This window comes from Lissotriton helveticus, chromosome 2_1 (assembly GCF_964261635.1).
Source record: "Lissotriton helveticus chromosome 2_1, aLisHel1.1, whole genome shotgun sequence".
Lineage (NCBI taxonomy): Eukaryota > Metazoa > Chordata > Amphibia > Caudata > Salamandridae > Lissotriton > Lissotriton helveticus.
The window spans coordinates 1,438,806,940-1,438,828,769 of NC_136059.1; the positions used below are offsets into that span (position 1 = coordinate 1,438,806,940).

General features: G+C 45.4%; 1 protein-coding gene across 1 annotated transcript in view; it reads left to right on the top strand.

The window, feature by feature from the left end:
* LOC144819788 (trypsin inhibitor ClTI-1-like) overlaps positions 1-21,830 on the top strand; it is a 748,451-nt gene that overhangs the window by 343,315 nt on the left and 383,306 nt on the right. The window contains exon 2 of the mRNA XM_078677535.1: positions 12,758-12,795. Coding sequence (XP_078533661.1) covers positions 12,758-12,795 — 38 coding nt within the window. The remainder of the gene's footprint in view (positions 1-12,757; positions 12,796-21,830) is intronic.

Consider the following 21,830-nt stretch of genomic DNA (forward strand, 5'->3'; position numbering starts at 1 on the left):
GGGCCTGATGTCGACCTGGGGTTGGAAGATTCTGATGATTATAGGGGTTGTTGTGACGTTCCTGTTCACGTGTTGTCTTTGTGTGCAGTGTGGTCCTGCCTTATGTGGCCTTTGTGCTACAACGTGTATAAGAAGGCCGACTGTTTCCAGAGAGGCATTGATGGATAGAATAATGTTCCAGCAACACCTGAACGATCTGATGAATATCGAGATCGATCCTGATTTCGACTAGTGCTTGCCTACATGAGGGCAAAAGGAGCGTCTGAGGTTCCGTGAAAATCGTTACGGTGTTTTGGGCATTGCCGAATATGGACGAATGTGGTGTCTATGAACCGTAAATGGCAAGCTCGGTAAGTGTACGCGTTTTCACTACACTACCTGGCTATGTTCGCCTTATTTACGTGTTTCTACATCTGAACCCGTGGGTTCCATTTTAGATACGGCATCCATTTTGTTCCTTGCCCTCACGTAGTCAGCGAACAGGCAAGTGTCCGCACCATGAACTTTTAGTTCCCAAGACATACGGAAGACGCATATTCCTTTCATGCTCCTTTATGACCGGAGGAATGACACTGAAAAGGCAAATGGCTCAGCTTGAGGGTAATCACTTCGTACCGGCCTATTGTTTCAGCCGTGCATGCGCTGGGATCAAGCTCTTTGATCCTATGATCATGTTTTCAATATTACCCCCACACTCTTTTCTTTAGATGTGCCTGACTTCCTAGCAGCTGTTCTTGTCCCTTTTCTCTTGCTCATTTACAACTCAAGTGGAATGTGCCTAACGATGGGAAGATGTGCTTTTACAGTTGGGGACTGGTAATGTACTGTGATCATGTTCCGGAGTTCTGAAAGCATGAAAGCGACCCTTATTGAAGTTTATTGTGGGAACTGGGTTGTAACCTTTTGTTCACATGTTGTGCAATGGCAATATCCTGTATAAAAGAGAGCGACTCACATATGCAAGTTGAAGCAGACTCGTAGAACCTACACGCTGTTGTACTTCTAGTGACTTTTGCCTCCCTGCAGTAATAAACTCTGATCTTTGACGCCGAAGGAAGCCTCCCGTGTCTCTGTCACTTGTGCGCCGGAACAGGTATCCCACGAAGGTTATAGGTGTTGTTCCCTGGCACCGCTGGGTCTTAAATAGCTCAGTCCTTCACGTTGTGTGTTAGAGTTCCAGGAGGAGCACGCTGAACAGCGGATGGCCGCGCTGACCCCTGCCTCGGGCATACACTGCGGCCGAGTAGGTCACACTTTCAGAACTCAGTCTTGATTCATTAATGGCAGATTTGATATCATTGTACAGGCCTCATCGCAGACTGCATCCCCTTTCAGCTCCGGTGCCACTAAGTCTGTTCCCCGACATTCATTGACACTTTCTGATTGAACTTTGGTGGCGTCTGAGTCTATGGACTGGGGTTGTCGTCATTATCATGTCGGTGATACTGACTTGGTGGCAAAAATGAGGCAGTAGCATTCCACTCCTCCATTTGCCGCTTCCGGACGTCTTCTACCCTCTGCATCATGCCCTGGAGGACACTTTCCACTGTCCCCAGCAACCCTCCTCCACATTCACCTTGGACATCGATGAGGACCTGCTCCGCTCGCGTGGCCGTATCTCACGGCACCGCAAGTCACCGGGGCCACTAACTCTGTGCAACTCAAGCCAGGAACCCTGTCTGCTGAGATATTGGATGGCCTCTGAGACGATGGGTTTGGGTCATCAACGCCATATCTATGTGGCCCTGGGCTGTCCACTGACTCTGGCCTCAACTGCGGTCCACCAGGGCTCACACATCAGATCGAATCCTGACTGGCGCGGACGTCGCATCACCGCAGGAGGCGCACCCCACCACCGCCAGGACCACCTCCAAACGCAAATTGCCAGAGTCGAAAGTATCTTACTGCCGAACTATCAGAGTTGTTCATACGTGTTGTGGATGTCATCATCTGCCTGATACCCTGCTCAGCACTACAGATGCCGCTAACTCAGTATACCACATCTCATTGACACCTCTGTTTCTCACTGGGTGACCTGTGTACTTGCTGTGGCTACCACCATGATGCTCCGCAGTGGTCTCTGTAATGCTGGCATTTTCTGTTACCATTTTAATAGTGTTCACTGTTGTAGTTGTTCCCAGCAGCAACCACTCCTTGCGGGCTGGCTTGCACTCACCCCACTCATGTGACCCTGCCAATAAAGGGGCCTGGCACATGTGCCCGTAGCAAGTCCCACAAGTTATCTGCGTGTGGTCATAATGTATGGATGAGGGCCCCGGGCCTTACAACATTACATTGTGCTGTGTACAGCAGACGCAACCATATCCTCGGCAGTGGGTAAGGCCTTGGACATGTAGCTTTGTCATCACCCACTCAATGCGTAAGGGGAGTGGACTGGGCCGTCGTACGGAGGTCCAGCGTGGGGGTGTGAATGATAATTCCAGGGCTCTGGGCGTGGTTCATTACAGGACATGTGCAAATGCATGTATCTCTGTCGCAGTGTGGGTCTTTTTGTGGGGTGTAGGTGGTACCTGATGGGACTTAGACACCCATGTATGTGGTCCAGTTCGGCTTCCATGAGCTCTGACCCCACCCGCACCTGTTCGGCCACCTCTTTTTGGCATTCTGACACCTGGCATTGGAATGCTATGTGTGCCTCGGTGGAGTGTTGGGAGACAGCCATGGTGGCAGGTGCTTCCTGCTGTGTCGTCTGTGCAGGGGCTAGGGTCTCCTCTATGTAGGCCGACTGCCCTGCTCCTCGGGGTGGGTTGCCTAAGATATCCATGAGCTGTTGTAGGGCGTCGGTGTCGGAGTTGTGGTGGTCCTCTCCAGCATCACTGATGAGTTGTCTGGTCTGCTCTGCTAAAGGTGTTGTTTGTTCCTCTGCAATGTGAAGGGGAGATGCATGTTGACATTGTGTTGACATCTATGTTGGCGCATTGTTCTTGTTTATATGCAGACTGTATTACAATGTAAATTTTGACTGTTTGGGAGGTGCTGAAATTTGAGGTGGGACAGTGGACATTTGGACTACATGACAGATGTGAGCTTGTACACTTACAATTCAATTTCACAGTTTCCTGCTAATTTGGATGTGATTGGCCTGTTGCTGCGCATGCGCAGACCCAGTTGTGTCCTCTGTTCTGCAAGTGTCGGTGTTGCACTTTGTACCACATTGTCGTGGGATGTGCTGTGATTGCTATGTGTGTGTGCTGCAGTGGGCCACGGGGATCAGGGACATGATCCAGGGTCATTGTGGGTGTGCAGTGTGCTACACATCATTGTGCATGTGTGCCATTGTGCCCATCTCCCCCCGTCCCCCCAGTCCCTGATCGTTGCTCACCCTGCTGATGTTGTGTCCGGTCCTATCGAGCTGTATCCGTACTCCCGACTCCTTGCACCGTGTCAACCTCAATGACTGTGGCCTCCATTTCCTCCAGTTCCTCCTTTGGCGTAGGACTCCTACCTCCTGTTGCTGTTTCTACCTTCCTGTAGGCAGCGGGTTTGTGCTTGGTTTGGCTTTTCACATCATGCCAGTGCCTCTTGGCCTCCTCCATTGACCTCCTCGACACTCCGGCTGCATTCATGTTTGTCAAATTGGCGTTCAGTGGATGGTAGTATTCTGTCACCTCCATGACGCTGATCTGGTTTTACTGTGGACTGCACCCTGTCTTCCTCTTCTCCTTGCCCTTCCCTGACCCCGAGGTTCCTTGCTGGTGGTCTGTGGGGCTTGTGGGGTTTGCGTTGGCCTCTGCACTCGGTCCGGGTGCATCCATGGTGCTACGCAGTTTCTTCTTTTTCTCCCTTTTTTTGTTGTTGCTTTTATAGTGCATTTTCCCGCATGAGGCAAAGGAATTTGCAGGCCTTTGGCTGGTTTCCACAGTTTTTTGTATCGTGATTGGCATCATCGCTACTATTTTTGCGTTTGTGTTTCGTATTCTTGCGGCGTCGCATTGATTTTAACTCGTTCATGTGACGTGTTATCGTGGGTCTATTGCATGGTACCACCGTGTTGAGAATACCACGTTGACACAGTGTTATTTTCCTGCGATAGACTGCAATGTGAAGAGTTGCTTTAAGCTACTTTTGCTGTAGTTATCACACGTTTTTGAGAATATGCCCCAAAATTGTTTTATTTTGAACTTGTCCTTGCAACAGCAAAGAAATATATCCTGACACAAACCAAGTCAATATATACAAATTTGTTTGTCACACAGTTAGTCTTGAAGGGCTATGAATATTGGAAAGATTCAATTGAAATTAAATCAATTTGGGGTACCAAACTTTGGCAGGTTCAGGAAATAAACACCTTATTTAGAGCCTGCTTAATTCCAACACAAATGATTTTTATAAATGACACAGTTCAACAGACTGCTTTGCTAGAATTTGCTAAAATGAAAGACATGAATTCACCTAATACTTCTTCTATTGCCTGTTTTAACAATTGGCATCTTAAAAAAAAATACAGCGAAGAACAGCTCAATAGTATGGTTCAGAAGGGTTTATTTAACTGCACACTTTTAGGTCCAAAAGGGGGGTTATCCTGGCTGGTGGACACAATCGTTGTTAAGCTCGTTTTTTGAATTCCACACTGGGGTTTAATACAAGCAGACCCAACCCTAGTTATTCCCAGTGTTAACACTCGGGGATAGTTACTGTAGGAAGGTGGATATCTGACTATGGTTACCCCCAACTTTTTGCCTAGTGTTTTGCTGGTTTTTTACTTAGTTGGCCTGGGATCCTGCTATTCAGGACCCCAGGCTTCCTGCTCTCTCTGTTAAAATGGACTCCATGTACCTTAGGTACATATCTAATTGGATACTGGGCCACCTTATCAGTCCCTGTACAGTGTACCTAGGTACCAAGGGCATAGGTGTACCCAGGGGCTGCAGCATGTATTATGCCACCCCTGGCTGGCCATCCAAAACTGACACAACTGGCTGCACGACAGCTGGGGCAAAGTGGTGTAATCACCCTTTGCTATAGATATAGTATACCTATATCTAACCTTAAAATGGACACATATATTCCTATCAGTCACTCCTATGGCAGGCCTTATCAATCCTGAAGGCAGATTGCTTGGAATTATGTGTGATGGTGCTCTGGCATGAGCTGAGCCCGTTTGCAGCTTGCGGAACCAAGTCCTAATAGCTGTTCCATGATAACGCTATACCATATACTCTTAAGTGCATTATAATCCTAGCGGTTAAATGCTAACTTTGGTATAACATTATCAAAACATGTCGAGTAAGGTGTCATACGAATTGGAATACTACCCCCTCGCCAATTCTGGCGACGGGGGTAGCATTCCACCCTTCTAGAGGGACACGACATGTATGTAACTGAGAACCCCGGTTAAAGTTAACTCGAGCCTTGGCATCACAAAATGGATGCTACCACCACAGACACAAGTCTGACCTCCTGCTGCTGGGAGTCCTTCCAGCGAGGGAGGCTTGGACAAAGGGTTTCCAGCCTTGGGAGGTGCTAGCACCACCCCAGACAGGATTTTGGGTATTGGGTAGGACAGGCCTGAAAGGAATGAGACATGCCCGGGGCACACAAGGTGTCCTGTGCATACACCGGTTCAAACCAGTTGCTGGGGCATCCCTGCCCCAGCTCTGGCGCGAAACCAGACAAAGGATAGGGGGTGTAACCGCAGCCCTTCCTGGTCCCACCCAGGGGAGGGACCTAGTCAGTAGTGCAGCCCCCTTTAGGAGAATAAAGGTAGGAGCTGGTCCCATTCCAAATTGGATTATCCTGAACAACTTACAAGAAGAAACTCTGAACTTCGACGTTCTGCTCCACAGAAGACTGAAGAATCTCCCTTGTGGACAAGGAGTGTCCACCCTGCAACTGCAGGCACCATCAAGCGTCCAGCGGCTTCACTTTGTCGTCTTCCTTCGAGGATCCAGACTTCAGAGCCCGACGAGACCCGGATTCCCAGAATTTTCCGACCTCAACTCACAACTGCAGCACAGCTGAGATGCGTGGGTGCGACGAGACACGTGGGACCGGCCATCTTGAACGAACCTGCACTTCGCTTTCAGCACGACTCCCGAGGTAAACTCGACCAAGTGCTTTGGGGCCTGAGAAGCCCCAGCCCCGAGCAGCTCCTGCACCGAAGATCAGCCCTACAGCATCCACGAGATCTGCGTGGGGCCCTTCTGCTTGTTTGCTGCTTGACGCGTTGTCTGGTCACTTGCCGGCTGGCTAGTGGCCTCCTAGACGACGAACTTTGAAATCTTCACTGCTGGTCTGGTTGCTCCAGACTGGCCCTTGCTCCATTCCAAAAGAGGAGCACCCCGGACACTCCTGGTCCCTTCCAGACGCCGTTTCCACTCACCGCGTGGGTTGCCTTTGCCAAGGCCTGTTGACGCCGATTCCGGATCCAACACCGCCGACAGCGAGAGCCTGCGTGGGACAGTTCGTGCCTCCATCCTAGTTGTAGAAGACACCTCCTGGTCCACGTGGCTGCAGAGACAAGCGTCCACTCTTCACCTGATCGCGACGACGACATCTGGTTCCTTCCTGGTTCCACTCCAGTCACTGGCTAGTGACTTTGAACATTGTCCCCTCTGCTTTCAGGTCCTCTTCTTCACCGATCCACCCTTGGATCGCACCGGACATCTTCCTCCTGGTCGCCTGCAGCATCTTTTCTTCCAGGCTCCATAGACTTCAACGCGAGAACCCAACACACTTTGACACCTATGCACCCGCAGCCCGTGGGTGAGGTAACGAGAGCATTTCGGTGCTCAAGGGTAGTTTAACTGTCCTAGTGTCCAGTTCCACAGTCGTTTTTAGTCCTAACTAGTCAGGATTGTCCGTACTCACCTTTAACTTGAACTGTACTGTCCATAGACGTTGTTACGCATCTCGCGTGTGAGTTCACACTCTGCACACGCGTCCCGTGGGCCTCCTATTACTTACCTAAGGTGAAGATAGCGTAGTCCTAGCGAACCTCCAGCCTCTGGACAGCTCCATTCTTTCTATCGACTTTCACATTCACTTACTTAGTATATGGTTTGTCGTGCCCCTAGGGCACCATTGTAATTTTGTGCAACTTGTCGTATTTTTCCTAAGAGATTGTCATGTGCTTAGCCCTCTGACCTCATAAAGAGTTCAGAGGTGTTTGTTATTAATAAATATATCGTTTATTTTCATAACAACCTGTGTGGTGTCCTTTCATCTGGTATTGCTTTGTCCATGCTACCACTAGGATAGCTGGTCTATAAGGTTGACTTACAACCAATCACCATAAGGGTTGTTTGGACTGATACAAGGTGGTCACTAGAACTAGTGAACATCATATATCAGGCCAACTTCTCACAGTTACCACCTATTTGGTAGGGAAATTGTGCCAACAATAGTTGGAACATTCCATACTGTCTGTAGTAAAACAACATCTCTACCTCCTGTTGGAAGACCTGGATCTATCTGATTTTTTGTTGAGTCTTAAGTTTCCGAGCCCTAAAAGATTTATTTATGCAACTTACAATGAAATTTGGAAAGTGTCACAAATGGAAGAAGCGGTTCTGTCAAGGCAAATGTATCAACATGATGTGTATATGGTACTTGCTGTTGCTGATAATAGCATTAGTACAATGTCTTTTGCATTTATAGTTTGGATAACATAGTGTCAGTATCAAAATTAGAAAAATGACTTGTCTTTATTACACCATGGGCAAAGTCAGCTTAGATCTATTATGAAGTTCAGTTTGACACTTGAGGTCTTAAAAAATTGCTACATTCCATGGCGTTACTTAAATTCTTCGCAACTATTTTCGCCTTTCAATCTGACATGTAAGCAGAAACTCATGGCTAAAAAGATTGCCACTAATACACAAAGCTGCATGTTAGGCTCTGCGTGTGTTTGTTGCAGAACAGGTCTCTCTGCTGGAATTCTCCGCTTTGCCCCACAAAGGGACAAGATACAGCGTATATGATAAAAACGACTCTGTTTGAAAGCTGCAGCTGTGCTACTGAGTTATGTCTAAAATGTTAGAAGCTGTTGCTAAACAAGCAAAGAAAATAGTTCACTATGTTGTTATATATTCTAGCCAACCTTTTACAAAATGTGCAGACTGAATCCCAAGAAGAGCCACTGAATAACAAACACCATGTACAGCGCACTCCTGCGAAGGGTGTTCAGCTATTGTGAAAGTCAGTTGTTTAAACTTCCCAATAAGTAACAGTAAACTGAGTTTTAACTCATGATGCAGACCACCTAACTACATGCTCCAGGTATGGGGCCTGTTGCCAATCCCAGAGATCACATATATATCTCTGTGCTCCCAAAGTAAGGGTAGGCCTAGACAAATAGATAATTTGCAATGGTGGGGATGTTTATTTTATACAGCCTGATAGTAATGCTAATTACTTTGTTTAGTTTCATCTGCCTAACGATTGCAGCTTGTTTGCTTCATAATAGAATACACTAATTTTAACAAATGTATTGTAAGCTACCTTTGTGTCTTTCTTATGTTTACTACAGGCATGCATGAGTGGGTGACGAAAGGCGAGGGACTGTTTTCACAGTTTCCTTGGGGGCTAGAGGGTAATGTTTCAGGTCGCAAAAATCACCTGCTACTCTGGGGAGGTTTGGAGTTCAGTTGAGGCACTGTTGGCTAGCCAGGATTTGGAATGACAGATACTGACGTCGTAGCGAGACTCAGTCTCTACATTCTGACATCCTGTCATCCCAAGGCACAGTTCTGCTGTATGAGCAGAATCCCTTCCACAGGTCCGATTCTGAACACGAGCAGACCATCTCGAAATGATACAATAGTACCCCAGCAAAAGCCTCCCACACTCACACAAAGATAATCCTAGTGGCTCACGGAACTCCGCTGCCTTCAGGCCATGGAAGTCTCCGACATAAGACAAAGGAGCAGACTCACGAAGCCAGCCTCAATGCCGGCATCACTAAGACGCACATCAACCCTTCAAAAGCCTACAAACCCCTCAGAGCTGAAACTTGCACCTTTGGACTCGAAAACTCACTTGGTGTTGAAGGCATCTCTCCATGCCAAGCCCACTTCGGTATCAAAACTACTATCGGCACCCAAACCATCAGCCCCGAAAACGGTGTTGGCGCCAAAAAGGCCGAAGGCCACCACAAAAGCAAAAGATCAATCGGTTGAGCCTATACTGGAAAAATTAGAAGAAAAACTCCTCATCAGGCAAAGGACTCTGTATATCAGCACAGACATCGGAAGAGTGGTTACAAAACCACCTCCACCACCAACAGACAAGCTCCCTAGGAGGAAGAAAACATTTGAAGAGGAGATCATAGGGCCTCAACCACAAAAATCTCCAAAGAGGAAGAATAAGGACAGGGATACTAGCCTCATACTGTTTCCTTAACTACCACCTCCTTCCCCTCCTAGTTCACCTTTGCCCATAACCTCTCTTCATCCACCAATTATCCCTCTGCTGCCAACACCAGGTACACCACCTGTGCCTCTATTATCACCACAGCAGTCTCCTCGTGCTCATCCACAGAGATCACCCACACCATCATCCCTCGGGGAGCAGTGCATATGGGATAACACTGACCCCTATGATGAACCATACCCAGGGCCGGACTGGGAACCGAAACCGGCCCTGGCAAAGTGCTCGGCCGGCCCCCTCTCCCCCCAGGGGGTTGGGGGGTGCGACCGCGCTCTTTGCTAGGGCCGGTTTTCGGCCGATTTTGTTACAGGGCCGTTTTTGCAGCTATGCTGCAAAAAACGACCCAGTAACAAAACCGGCCCCCTGGGGCCCAAAACCGGCCCCCACCCTCGCGGCCGACCGGGGGATTGCCCGGTGCCTGCAACGGCCAGTCCGGGCCTGACCATACCTTATAAATCCTCAGGGGGAACCTCAAAATATTAATGATGCACAGGATGACTATAATATACATTCAGGCAAACACAAGATGATGGCCGGAGTGCTGAAACTCTTCAGACACTCCCCCCAGTCAAGAAATCTGGGTTAAATCCATTGTGTTTTTTGCTCACATGCCACCCCAGTTCGGACGGACCCAGCCATATGCAAATCAGTCTTGGCCCTGCTTCCCATAAGAAGAGTCTAGCCCAAACTCCCAGGCTAGGTCCTCGGTGGACTGGAAGCCAGCATCCTGGGATGTGTTTTGGGGTATCACTCATCATCAGCCAGGCTAGCTTGAATCCAGTGGCACAGCCAGCAAGGGACCCACGTCGGGGTATACTCATGGCCAATTAAGGCAATCATAGCAAACACAACAAGATGATGAAGTGAGTGCTTAAACTTTTCAGACACTCCCCGCAGTCACGAGATCTGGGTTGAAGCCATTGTTCTTTGCTCACCCTGCCACCCCTCTGGGTTAGCCAATCAACTAGGTATGGGAACACGTGTGTGTGTATGTGTGTCATTTTTGAGATGCGGTGCTGCAACTGTGAGACATTTTGTGAATTCTCTTGGTGTAATAGTTACTCCAAATGGCAACACTTTAAACTGGTAATGTTGGCCACTTCCTTGAAAACGGAGGTAGCATTGATGGACTGGATGTATTTGAATGTGGAAATAAGTGTCCTTGAGATCTATGGTCATGAAGTCTCCTTGGTGTAGCAAAGGTATTACTTCTTTGAGCATTACCATGTGGAAGTGCTCTGACAGGATGTATCTGTTGAGTGGCTTGAGGACTAATATAGGCCTTAAGGTACCATCTTTCTTTGGAATTAGAAAATAGAGTGAGTAAACCCCTAGTCTTTTGTAGTGTAGTGGGACTGGCTCTATGGTCCCCTATTGAATGAGAGCTTGAATCTCCTTTTGAAGTAGTGAGAGATGCTTTCTTGACACAGATTGTGCGCGAGATGGGATATTGGGAGGTGGTGATGTGAGTTCTAGACAATATCCATCTTTAATTATATAAAAGACCCACTGGTCTGGTGCAATTTGTTCCCAATTTGTGTCATAATCCTTTAGCTGCCCCTCTAATGGTGTTAAGTGGGCAGGCTTAGAGAGTCACTGTTTGGTGGAAATGGTCCCTTTGAAAGCGGATCCACGACCTTGCACCCTTATTGCCTCTTTATTGTGACCTGCAGTATGTTCCTCGGGTGTACTGAGACTGATACAGGCTGTGCGGTTTTTAAGCTGTGGCTGTATCTGTGGAGGTGCTTGTTTCTGATGCCCCTTGATACTAGCCTCTCCGAAACGAATCCCAGTGTTGGTAGGTTCAGAAGTCACCCATAGCGTTTGCAGTTTTGGGTGACTTTCTTTATCTTCTCGGGCATTTCATCTACCTGGGGTCCAACAAATGGCAAATTTAGTAGATTTTGCTGTACGTCAGGTTTGAAGCCAGAAACTCTAAGCCAGGTGTGTCACCTAATAATAATACTGGTGTTAATTAATGTTCCTTGTGCTTGTAGTGGTAGTAGATATTATCCTCCCTTCTTCTACAGTTCTGCTCCTCTCTGTTTGTATTGTTCTGGGAGATGCTGGAGTAAATCTTGCATCTCATCCCATTGTGCCTGTTGTATCCAGAGAGGAGGCACATTGTAATTGCTATTTGGAGGTGATTGGCTGCTTGTGCTGTCACACACTACCAGAGACTCGGGAGGAACATGGCTTTTAATATACATTGGATCGAAAGGGAAGGCTTATATTTTTTGTCAACCCTTTGGGCTAGGACCCTTGATTTTACGGGTTGCTTAAAGATTTCTGCCATGGGTTTAGGCATGCCCTTTAGCGTCGGTAAAAATGTAACTGTAAGCTGTGTTTTTGATAGCGTGTCAACAAGGAAATCTTCCTCATCTTGCAGTGTGTACACATTTGCTTTATGGTAGTGTGCAGCCCTGCGCAACACCTCATGGTAATTTGTTGTGTCGTATGGTTGGGAGGGCTTAGATGGGTAAAGGTCAAGGTTGGAATCATCTGGAGGATCTGTATTATAGCAACACAAAAAGATGATGGACGGAATGCCGAACACTGTCAAACATTCACCCCAGTTCAGAAATCTTGGCCTAAATCCATCATGTTTTTTTTGCTCACCATGCCCATTCAGAGTGGACCTAGCCATATGCAAATCCGTCTTGATCCTGCTACACATGGGAACAGTCCTGCCTGAACTGCCAAATCAGATCCTCCCTGGACCGGAAAACAAGCATCCTGGGACCGGTTTTGGTATACCACCCCTTATCAGCCAGGCTAGCTTGAATCCAATGGCATAGTGAGCTTGTGACCCACCTCTGGGGCGACTACAGCAACACAAAAAGATGATGGACGCAACTCAGGTATATTTCTTTAACATGCGGAATCATTTCACCTTAATATGTTGGTGTATAGAGAAGCATTTTTAAGTGATAGTTTGCAAACATGAATTTAGAAACATTCATGCTTCCAGCCCAGTGCTACTGTTCACCAGGTGAGCCTCATGTAAAGGTCAGGAGGGCTGCTTGCGGCCTGGCCCGTACTGTGAATACATATAGCATAGAGGAAGATTTTTGCTTTGGTACTAAGCCATGAGCTGTAGAAACGGGTTACTGAATTTACACTGTGCTTTGAGGATAGATTGATACTAACATTTATTGATGTACTTATATTACTGTCTTTATATGTCGTTGCCATCACATATTTTAGATTGTATTGTAATGTGCTTGAAACAGTTCTTTTTAGAAACGAAAGTGTTATTGTAATCGTGATGTGTCTCCTAAGGTAAGTAAATACTGTATTACTAAATCACTTGCAATAAGTAATTTGCTGTACTATATTACATCAATACTTTTTCTTATAATTGTAGGGATATTTTCTATAGCTGAGGTCGCAGGTGGAAAACCTGTAAGTAAAACTATTTTTACTTCTACAGTTATGTTGTAAAGCTATGCATTTTCCTGTTACATAACTATTGATCAGATCATGGCATTTAAATTAGAATGACAAATGAAAACCCTGCCTTTTAAACAAATATATGAGATGGAAGAAAGATGCTATTGTTCTTTCTCAACTATATGTTCCATGGGATGGCCTACGGAATGCAGTTTCCTAGATTTGTACAAAAACTTAAAATGCAAGGGTCCCCACAGTAGATGACATACAATTTACAAACGATTTGCATTCAGAATGCAAAGGTTGAGCTGATTACCGTTTAATAATTATATTTCAGAAGTGAAAATGATAAGGTGCAAATAAGTAGGCCATGCTGTTAAGGTGTTCCTAATGCCAACGGTCACCATTTTCTGCTCTCGCATCACACACGTGATATTAAAGGGGTGCAGCACACAAGTGATGTTAAAGAAGCAACACACATGATTTTATATCCCCTTCTGTGGTACGCAGTTTTTTCACAGTTACCACCCTAGCAATTTAAAACTGGCATTCAGTCATGTGCATGAGGACATGGTTACATTAAAGATCTATGCTGATGGGAAATGGCCTCTAGGACGACGTGCTGTGAGTTATCCAGGTCGTGGCAAACAGCGTGCCACAGAGTCTCCTTGTAGGGGGTGCAGATGGGTGCTGAGGGGAGGGGGAATTGGGGGCATAGGTTGCCCTATTAATACCTAATTGACCTCCAAATGGGCTGCAGCCATTGACTGCTGTCCTCCATGCATGGGTGGTTCCTCTCCTTTTACCAAAGGAAGGAAGCAGCTACCTCTGTCAGGGTGTGGAATTTAATAAAATATCTACTTGTCCATGGAGCAGGTTTGCTTCATAAATCTACTTGTCCTGTAACAAAATCCACTTGCCCCTTTGGTGCCATGTAGTGCAGCGACAAATTATGGCAGCAATTTCATTGTAAAAGAGCTCTGATATAGCCTCTCTGATTATGCCAGGGCTCATAACATTGTAGTGTTTGAATACTTGCAGTCCCCTTATGTTGCCACATTTTTGCAGATCTACCTACTCGGCTGAAGGTAGTGGTAAGCAATAATTCCAGGGTTAGAATGCCCTTTTGAGCTTGTGCAAATCTACTAACTTAAATGTTTTAAGGGTTTTCAACAACTCTTCTCTAATCTTTTCCCATAATGAGAAATGTTGGAAATGTACTCCTGATAATGGCAGACGTAAACCTTCTTCCAGAGTTGGGGAAAAAAGTGGTTGGAGGGAAAGTGAACTTGCAAACACTCAGATTTTCGTATGAGCAAATCTACACATGCATGTTTGCTCATGCTAACATGCAGTTCACAAATATTTTCTAGGAGTACTATTTCTTGTCCTACTTCTGTAAATTATTGGGAATTCACGAAAACTGTATAGCTGCACTTAATGGAAGGACAATTCCATGGGTACACTTTTGAGACTTTCCTTAATTATTGGGCCATAATTTGGTCTGGCGTTGACCGTGACCTTTTGTGTTTATTAAAATGTTGTTACTCTCTCTCTCTGTATCAGCTGGATTCACTTTGAGTGACAGCATTCTACTCTTTCACAAGGAGCTATCTGCACACAAAGTAGTTTTGTTTAATGCCAGTAACTACTGTGGCAGTATGTGCATTTTGAGACCAAAAACAAGTTTTGCTTTTGACAATGTTTGTTATAATGGTGAGGGCCCGGCAGCCCCCACACCAATAAGGTTTTACAAAAAAACATGCCAAAGCAAGTCCCTCATTGACAAAACCAAAAAGCTGACCACCAATTTCAGATCTACTGGCTTTGCCAATGCGTGTTTATTTTAGTTTCCGATAATCTTATTGGAACTGGTTACACTGATTTTCCATTATGAATGTTTTAGGAAAATACTAGCATGCATCAACACATGTTACTATATGATGCTGCAAATAAATGGTACCTGAAATTTTACAGTAGTTTCGTGCTTTCATTTTTTATGAACATTTTATTTGGAAAGCAAATATTTTTGCATCAAATCAGAGAGCATACTGGGAGCATTTAAACATAGTCTCATATTGCTAAACCTTGAAAACATGTGTGTACACATTTATATACTGGAACCACTGTCAGTAGAGCAGTCACACCAGTGTGATACCACTACCCTGATTGATATAGATGGTTCCATTTCTCTCTGTCCTACCCTGAGGTAATTGTATTGTATCCAGCCGCTGATGGTCATCAGCTTCACAAGATGTTTCTCTAGTCCCACCGCCTGGGAATTAATTAATGATAAACACTTCCATGCACATGCTTAATGTATCCCAACATAATGCATCATGTAACAAAGTTAACTCTTGACAGTTTGCATTGTTCGCTATCAATTGTCCCATTGTGGATGAGTGGTATTATGTATCTAATGCAAACCAATGTAGTCTGAATGTGCATGAAACATATGTAAGAATGGGTGTTGTCAATAACTAACATGTTAATAAAACAATTAAAATAAATACCAGGCCCCTCACCTCTGTTAATGTTAGCAGACCAATATAATTCATCAAGGAAATGAAGACTTAGAGTTATTTGTCCTTCAAGACAACAGACATCATTCTCCTACAGGGAATGGATTAGTCTTCATTTGAATCTGTCAAACTGAAGTATGAATGGGTGGTCGTGGTGCTCAGCAGCACACCACCTGGCATGGTTGCCTCACCTTTAAGCAGCAATAAGAAATCAATGTGGCCATCTTGCTTGGTAAGCCTCTTTCCTGCATAAACATCTGCACCTAGTCAGATCCAGAGGTAAGGTATGTATTCATAAAGTTAAACACTATGCTAAATTGATTTTAGGCTCAGTATTTGCCCCATACCACTCTGAAACTCACTTATTTTTATTTACTATCCAAACTTAACTGAATGTATTCTAACATGTGTTGATGTCCTTGATGACCGGAGCTTTGCGCTTGACCCTGTCCTGGGCAAATTTGATGTACTAGACCAAGCTAATACCAATGACAGAGCAATATTGCAGGATGTTTGTTAGAAAGGGGGGGTCTCATCTTGCACCGCACCTACTACACCAGGACACTTCTACACAGGATACAGAGGGCACCACACCCCTTCTGTCTGAGAGGCTGTGGGGAGGAGGGTACATTACTCCATACACTCTGGGACTGCCCATTGATTCGGGAAGTCTGGAGACAGATCATGCGCACGTTATCCCAAGTCCTTGGGGTGTCACTTCTCCCTGAACCCCGTAAATGCCTATTGAACATCTGGGACCCCACAGACCTGAACAGGTATGGAAAGTTGTGGGTCACGTTAGCTGTGACAGTAGCAAAAAGAGACATTGCACAGAAGTGGGGAGCCCCAGACGTGCCTACGGTGCAGGGCTGGATCAGAAATATGGACATTCTGCTGGTGAAGGAGAGGGCGGTATATGTGTTGCGGGCTTGTCCCCGTAAATGGAATAAAGTATGGTTGCCTTGGAACAAATACAGGGGGGAGCCATGTGCACCCCTGCCAGAGGACGAAGATGTGGAATCGGATGAAGAAGATGAATAGGAGGGAGGGACTGATATGTAATACTATGAGTTGTGGGGGGATGGAGCGGGACCTGGAGGACACCATTGAACGCATATACGGACTGTGTGCAGTAGATGGGAACTTGTCTGTGTATGGCTACGACGTTCTCATGTGATGATGACACCTGTTAGGTTTTCACAGTTATGGTTTTAGTTCTATTTGCTGAATTTGCTAAGCATTCAGGGCTGTACACTAAATGGCTGACTTGCGCACTGGACCAGAACTGAAAGCTTTGTCGAATGCACATGCCTTCTGAGCTATACTGTTTATTTCATTCTAGTCTGTACTAGTATAATTACCACAAACGTTTGGAAATAATGAGACTTCACCAGATCCTGATTTGCTTTGGGTAATAATGAGAAACTAAGAGTCAATGATGTGAATGTAAATGTTTTCTATGCCTTCTTGACAATAAAATGTTTAAAAAAAAAAAAAGAAATGGGGGGTCTCTAGTTGGCAGAGGTATGCACCATGTCCAAGTAAGGACCCTTTCTTTTAGTCATGATAAGGGAGTAACACACCTAGATAACCCTTTCGCATCTCCTTGGTAGCTTGGCATGAGCAGACAGGCTTATCTCAATAGCAATGTGTAAAGTATTTGTACATATTACACACAGTAACACAGTGAAAACACTACAAATTAACACCACACCAGTTTAGAACAAGCATTTGCAATGCAATAGGTCTCACATTTACGCAAGTTTAAGATATTGGTATTGTAAATGACAATGCCTTTTATTTATGTTTTAAAAATCAAAACCTAAATAAAAGGCATTGTCATTTACAATGCCAATAGCTCAAACTCGCGTAATAGAACGGCAATGAGAACTGTAAACAATCAAGAGATAGACTACTGAGAAAAGAACCCATACTCTGAGCTAAATGTGTAACCCTCTGAGTAAACAATAATCACAGGTGTGAATAGTGAAAACTTACACGTTATGCGCGCATCTGATAACATTAAGATCTGCTGTTTAATGTAACATTAAACAAATCAGTAACGGAGAGAGGATGAAAGAGACCGCAATTTTCAGATAGCAATGCTCACTGCCACAAAACATGCGCCAAATCTCCAAGAGAAGGACATAGAGAGAAACGAGCACTAGAGAGATAATGGAGGCAAAAGCCGTATCGGCTAGCCCGGTGGGGCTTAAGCGACCACACGTAATGAAACCCTAGTACCAATATCAAGAGGCCAGACAATCCAAGCAAGGCAGAGGCGGCAGCAATGGCACTTGACAAGCGAGGACCAAATAACTTCAAACGCAGAAACCGGCGCTTCGCTCACCTCCCCTTCTGCACTGATACCACGCAGCACAGAGACAGCTTTTCTCCCGCCCCTCACGCACTGGAGTGCCAGGGAGATGGCAATGCCAGACTTCCGCCCAGCCTCTGAGGTCCAGCGCAGAAGCAGCCGGCCGCCGGTTCTCGAGTGATGAGATCAGGTCAGCTTTCGGCGCTCTCCCTGTCATTTACATAGTTGTGAGATTGGAAACCAACTCTAGGTAGCGCCATTGCTCACCCTGCCTGATCTCATAATGGAGTCAGGAGCGGCCATGCTTGATCGGGCAAGCAGTAAACTTCAAGTTTACAAATGTAGCACTACTTCATCTACCTATATAATGTAGAAAAGGGATGTACGTTATTCACACTTCTAAAACAGCGTCAAGGTGGAAAACCTAGAAGAGACAGCCAAAACCTTGCACCGTGACGATCTGACAATAAATTAGCACTTTTACAGCTATTCATTTTAACAGATGTACCTTTTCTAAAAATACTCCAACCTACCTCACATTTTTACACGGATCATTCAGCGCTATTAACGCACCAATGTTAGAACGAGCGGCCGCCATTGTCCCGGCTGCGCGCGTCAGCCTGCTTGCTGTAGTAATAACAAAAAATGAAAATAAACGTCCTGCCTGCTGTAGTAATAATAAAAAATGAAAATAAACTATTTACTTACGCGCAGGGCGAAAAGCTAAGTGGCTGATGCTCTGGAAACAGGAAAAGGGTACTCCGGAACAAGAATGGAAGTGGAAAGTAATTGTAGTTGGTCGGTGCTGCTCGTACAAAAACGGAAGTGAGGTATCGCTGCTTTAACCATTGAGCAAGCAGCAAAAAAGAGCGACTGATGGATTTAAAGAATGGGAAGGCAGTAGGTGGGACATAAGCCCGTTTCAAGTTTTTTCCCCTACTACAGGTCATCCTCACAGCGCATGCACAGTTTAGGCTCGACCTAAAAAATAAAGTATCTTTATCTAAACCAAACAAGACGAAAATGACGAAAGTCCAACATACACGACTCAAACGATGACTTTTAAAAGGTTTCAAGCACTTCTGTCCATAGAATTCTATGGATGAGTGATTTTTACACAAAGTACCTCAAATGCGTCAAACTCCACAAGGCAAAACAGCTGCAGAGGAGAAAAGCGTTGGAAAATACAGCGAGGCATCAGTTCCTAAGTTTTTGAGGAGGCAATGCAATAGTTCGGATGCACGCAGGGGAACTGATGCGTCAAAGCCAGGCAATATGCGGAAGTGATGCATCGATTCCAAGACAGTTCTGTTCTGCAGGTGCTGTGTCAGGGATGCGCGGCGCAGTAGGTGCGATGCGTGGAAATTAAAGATTCGCAGGAAGTTAATGTGGCGGCAGCAAACAGGTGCTGAGTTGATTTCTTCAGACGCTGTCCAGTAATGCGTCTTTTTTTAGCTGCACAGCAGGGCTTAAGTTCGAGTCGGTGACAGGGTCTCAGACTTCGGAGACCAGTGCACTGAATTCGGCGTGCAGCGATTCTTTGGGCTGCTAACAGGCGCTGCATGGATTTCTTTGGTGGCCCGGGGCTGTGCATCAGGATTTTCTCCCACATTGCGGTACTGCATTGGAAAATTCAGGGTGAAGTGTCAATTCTGAATGTTTCTTCAGTTCTTCACAGCTTTCTGTACAAGGGACCGTCTCCAGGGCCCCAGAACTGGAATAGGCACCCCCAGGCAGGTCAGAACTCCCAGCAGTGGAGTTCAAGAATACTGTAAGTGAACTGTTTGTGTCCCTGAGACTTCAAAACAGGAGGCCAGCACACACAAGCGCTTGGAGATTCTTCTCAAGCAGTGTTCACAGCAAAGTCCAGTTTTTGTCCTCTCCTTATCAGAAGCAGGAACTGCAGGCCAATCCAGCAAAGCAACACACAGCAAAGGGTCAGTCTCCTCCTCACAGCTTTTCAGCTCTTTTCCTTGGCAGAGGTTCCTCTTGATTCCAGAGGTAATCGAAAGTTCTGGGGTTTTAGGTCTAATACTTATACTCCTTTATCCCTTTGAATACTTTGTTCAGAAAGTATCTCTTGCTCAGTAAAACAGTTCTGTCGAATCGAATCGAATCAAAATCTTTATTCGAATTTTATCAAATCCATAAAAGCAGTACAAATATACAATCCCAAAAATAAAATAGGCATGATTCCAAATACATTTAAAACGATACACATTACAAAATTACAGATTATTTAGCAGCGATAATACAGAAGTTTGCTAAGGGTACTCCATTGTTTTACGTACATAGGTAATAACTCTCAAAAAAGTGCTGGTACGGAATATCAGTTCATCATTGTTCAAAGTTAGCAGCATCGAATAAGACTGTTCCCAAGAAAGTGGTCTGTGCTTCTTAAAATATGGCACTAGAAACCATTTGATGTATTTTTAATATAATTGATTGTTGAAAACCAAAGAGAGGGGCTCGTTTTTACCCAAAGGGAAATCGAGCACCGGTATACTATCAAGTAAAAAGGAAAACATTCTTTTTTACTTTTAAATATAATTTACAAGAAAAGAAAAAACGTAAATCATTTTGTAAACTCATTCCATCACATGGGCACAATTTATCTTCAGATCTTATTGAAGAGTAACCTAATGGAAAACATAATAAGAATCTAACAGTGCCTGCCCTTAAACGGAACAGAGGTGATCTTTCCCAGTTTGTCATGGGTAATATAAGATACAATGGAATTGGTTGTATATACAGATCTTTATTCACGTAAGCCTGAACAGTTGATTTAGTTAACTCCCCCGCCAATCTATTTTTACTATAAAGTGCATACAGTGCAAACTTTGTTTCATTTTTGTCTTTAGGCTCAATCTTGCTGGGGTCAAGGAAAAGATGACCTTTACCCACACTGCTCAATTTATTAAGAACTCCAGAGAGCCAAGGGATTGTCATCCCTCTCTCGCAATTGAGACAATCTCTTATGATTTCATGGGTTAGGGAGGCCAATTTATTTCTCCAAATAGCCAGCCAGAACATGGCCGGTCTTGATGCTATAAAATCCGATATATAATACAAATTCAATTCGCAATGACAGATATACTCCGAGGTAGAGATAGGGGCTCCAAGGATTTTCCTACAAAAGCGATTTTCCTCGGTCTGGATACTAGATGTTTTACCCAGACCCCATATCTCACCCCATATGTTGCTACTGGCACACACTGTAGCTTAAAAAAAATTTAAATTGCTTTTGTGGCACCTACTTTCTTAGGCCGTGAAAGGCTAAGAATAGAATTAATGGATTTTGAAAACTTGCTCGTGGCGTGGACCAAATGTCCACTCCACGAGCCGTTTGCAGCAAAAACCATTCCTAAATAGGGAAAGGTATTAGTGGAATAGAGTCTATCTGAACCCACCGAAATAACACTAAGCTGTCTTTTCCCCGGGCCACAAGACATGATAAAAGATTTTTAGGTCTCGCCTGTCGATGCGCATGCGCATCGAGCTTGCGAGCCTATTGCGGCTTAAACAACCTTTAACTAAGAAGCAAGGAATCGTGGCGATTCCTTGCAGTGCCCGTGACTTTTAAGCTCAATGCGCATGTGCATTGAGCTTAAAAGCGCGTGCACATCAGTTCCCTCAGCCGCAATCGCCGTCTGTTCCCTCAGCCGCATTCCTCCCGACACCTTTTGAAGTGAAGCTTAGCTTCACTTCAAAGGCCCCGGCTTCTTCACCCCCACATGCCGCTCTCCCCGCTCCGCCCCCTCCCCTGCCCGCCATGTGCATTTCTCCTCCACCCCCTCCCCACAGCAATGCCCTCCGTCTTGTTTGTTAATTTCCTCCAACTGCCCATCTCCTTTCAATACGTTTCCATTTAATCGCCTACCTCTCGATGTCCCTCATCCTCATCTCAACTCATCTATCACTCCAGCTATCTCCTCTTACACGTTATACGAATATCTCTCTCTTCACCTCCGTCCCACGATCTCTCATCTCTCTTCCTTTCACCCTCTAATCACGATCGTCTATTCTGTTGCTCTCCCCTCGCTAGCCCTCTCCCCCACCTATTAATCTTTTCTGTTTTCTACGCATTTTCACCCTCTTACGTCTTCCTTTTCTCCCTCGTGCTTCCTTCATCTTTCCTTCTCTAACCATTTTCCTCGTCCGCCTCCCGCCATCTCTATACACCTCTCCCCTTCTGTGACCGTCACTCT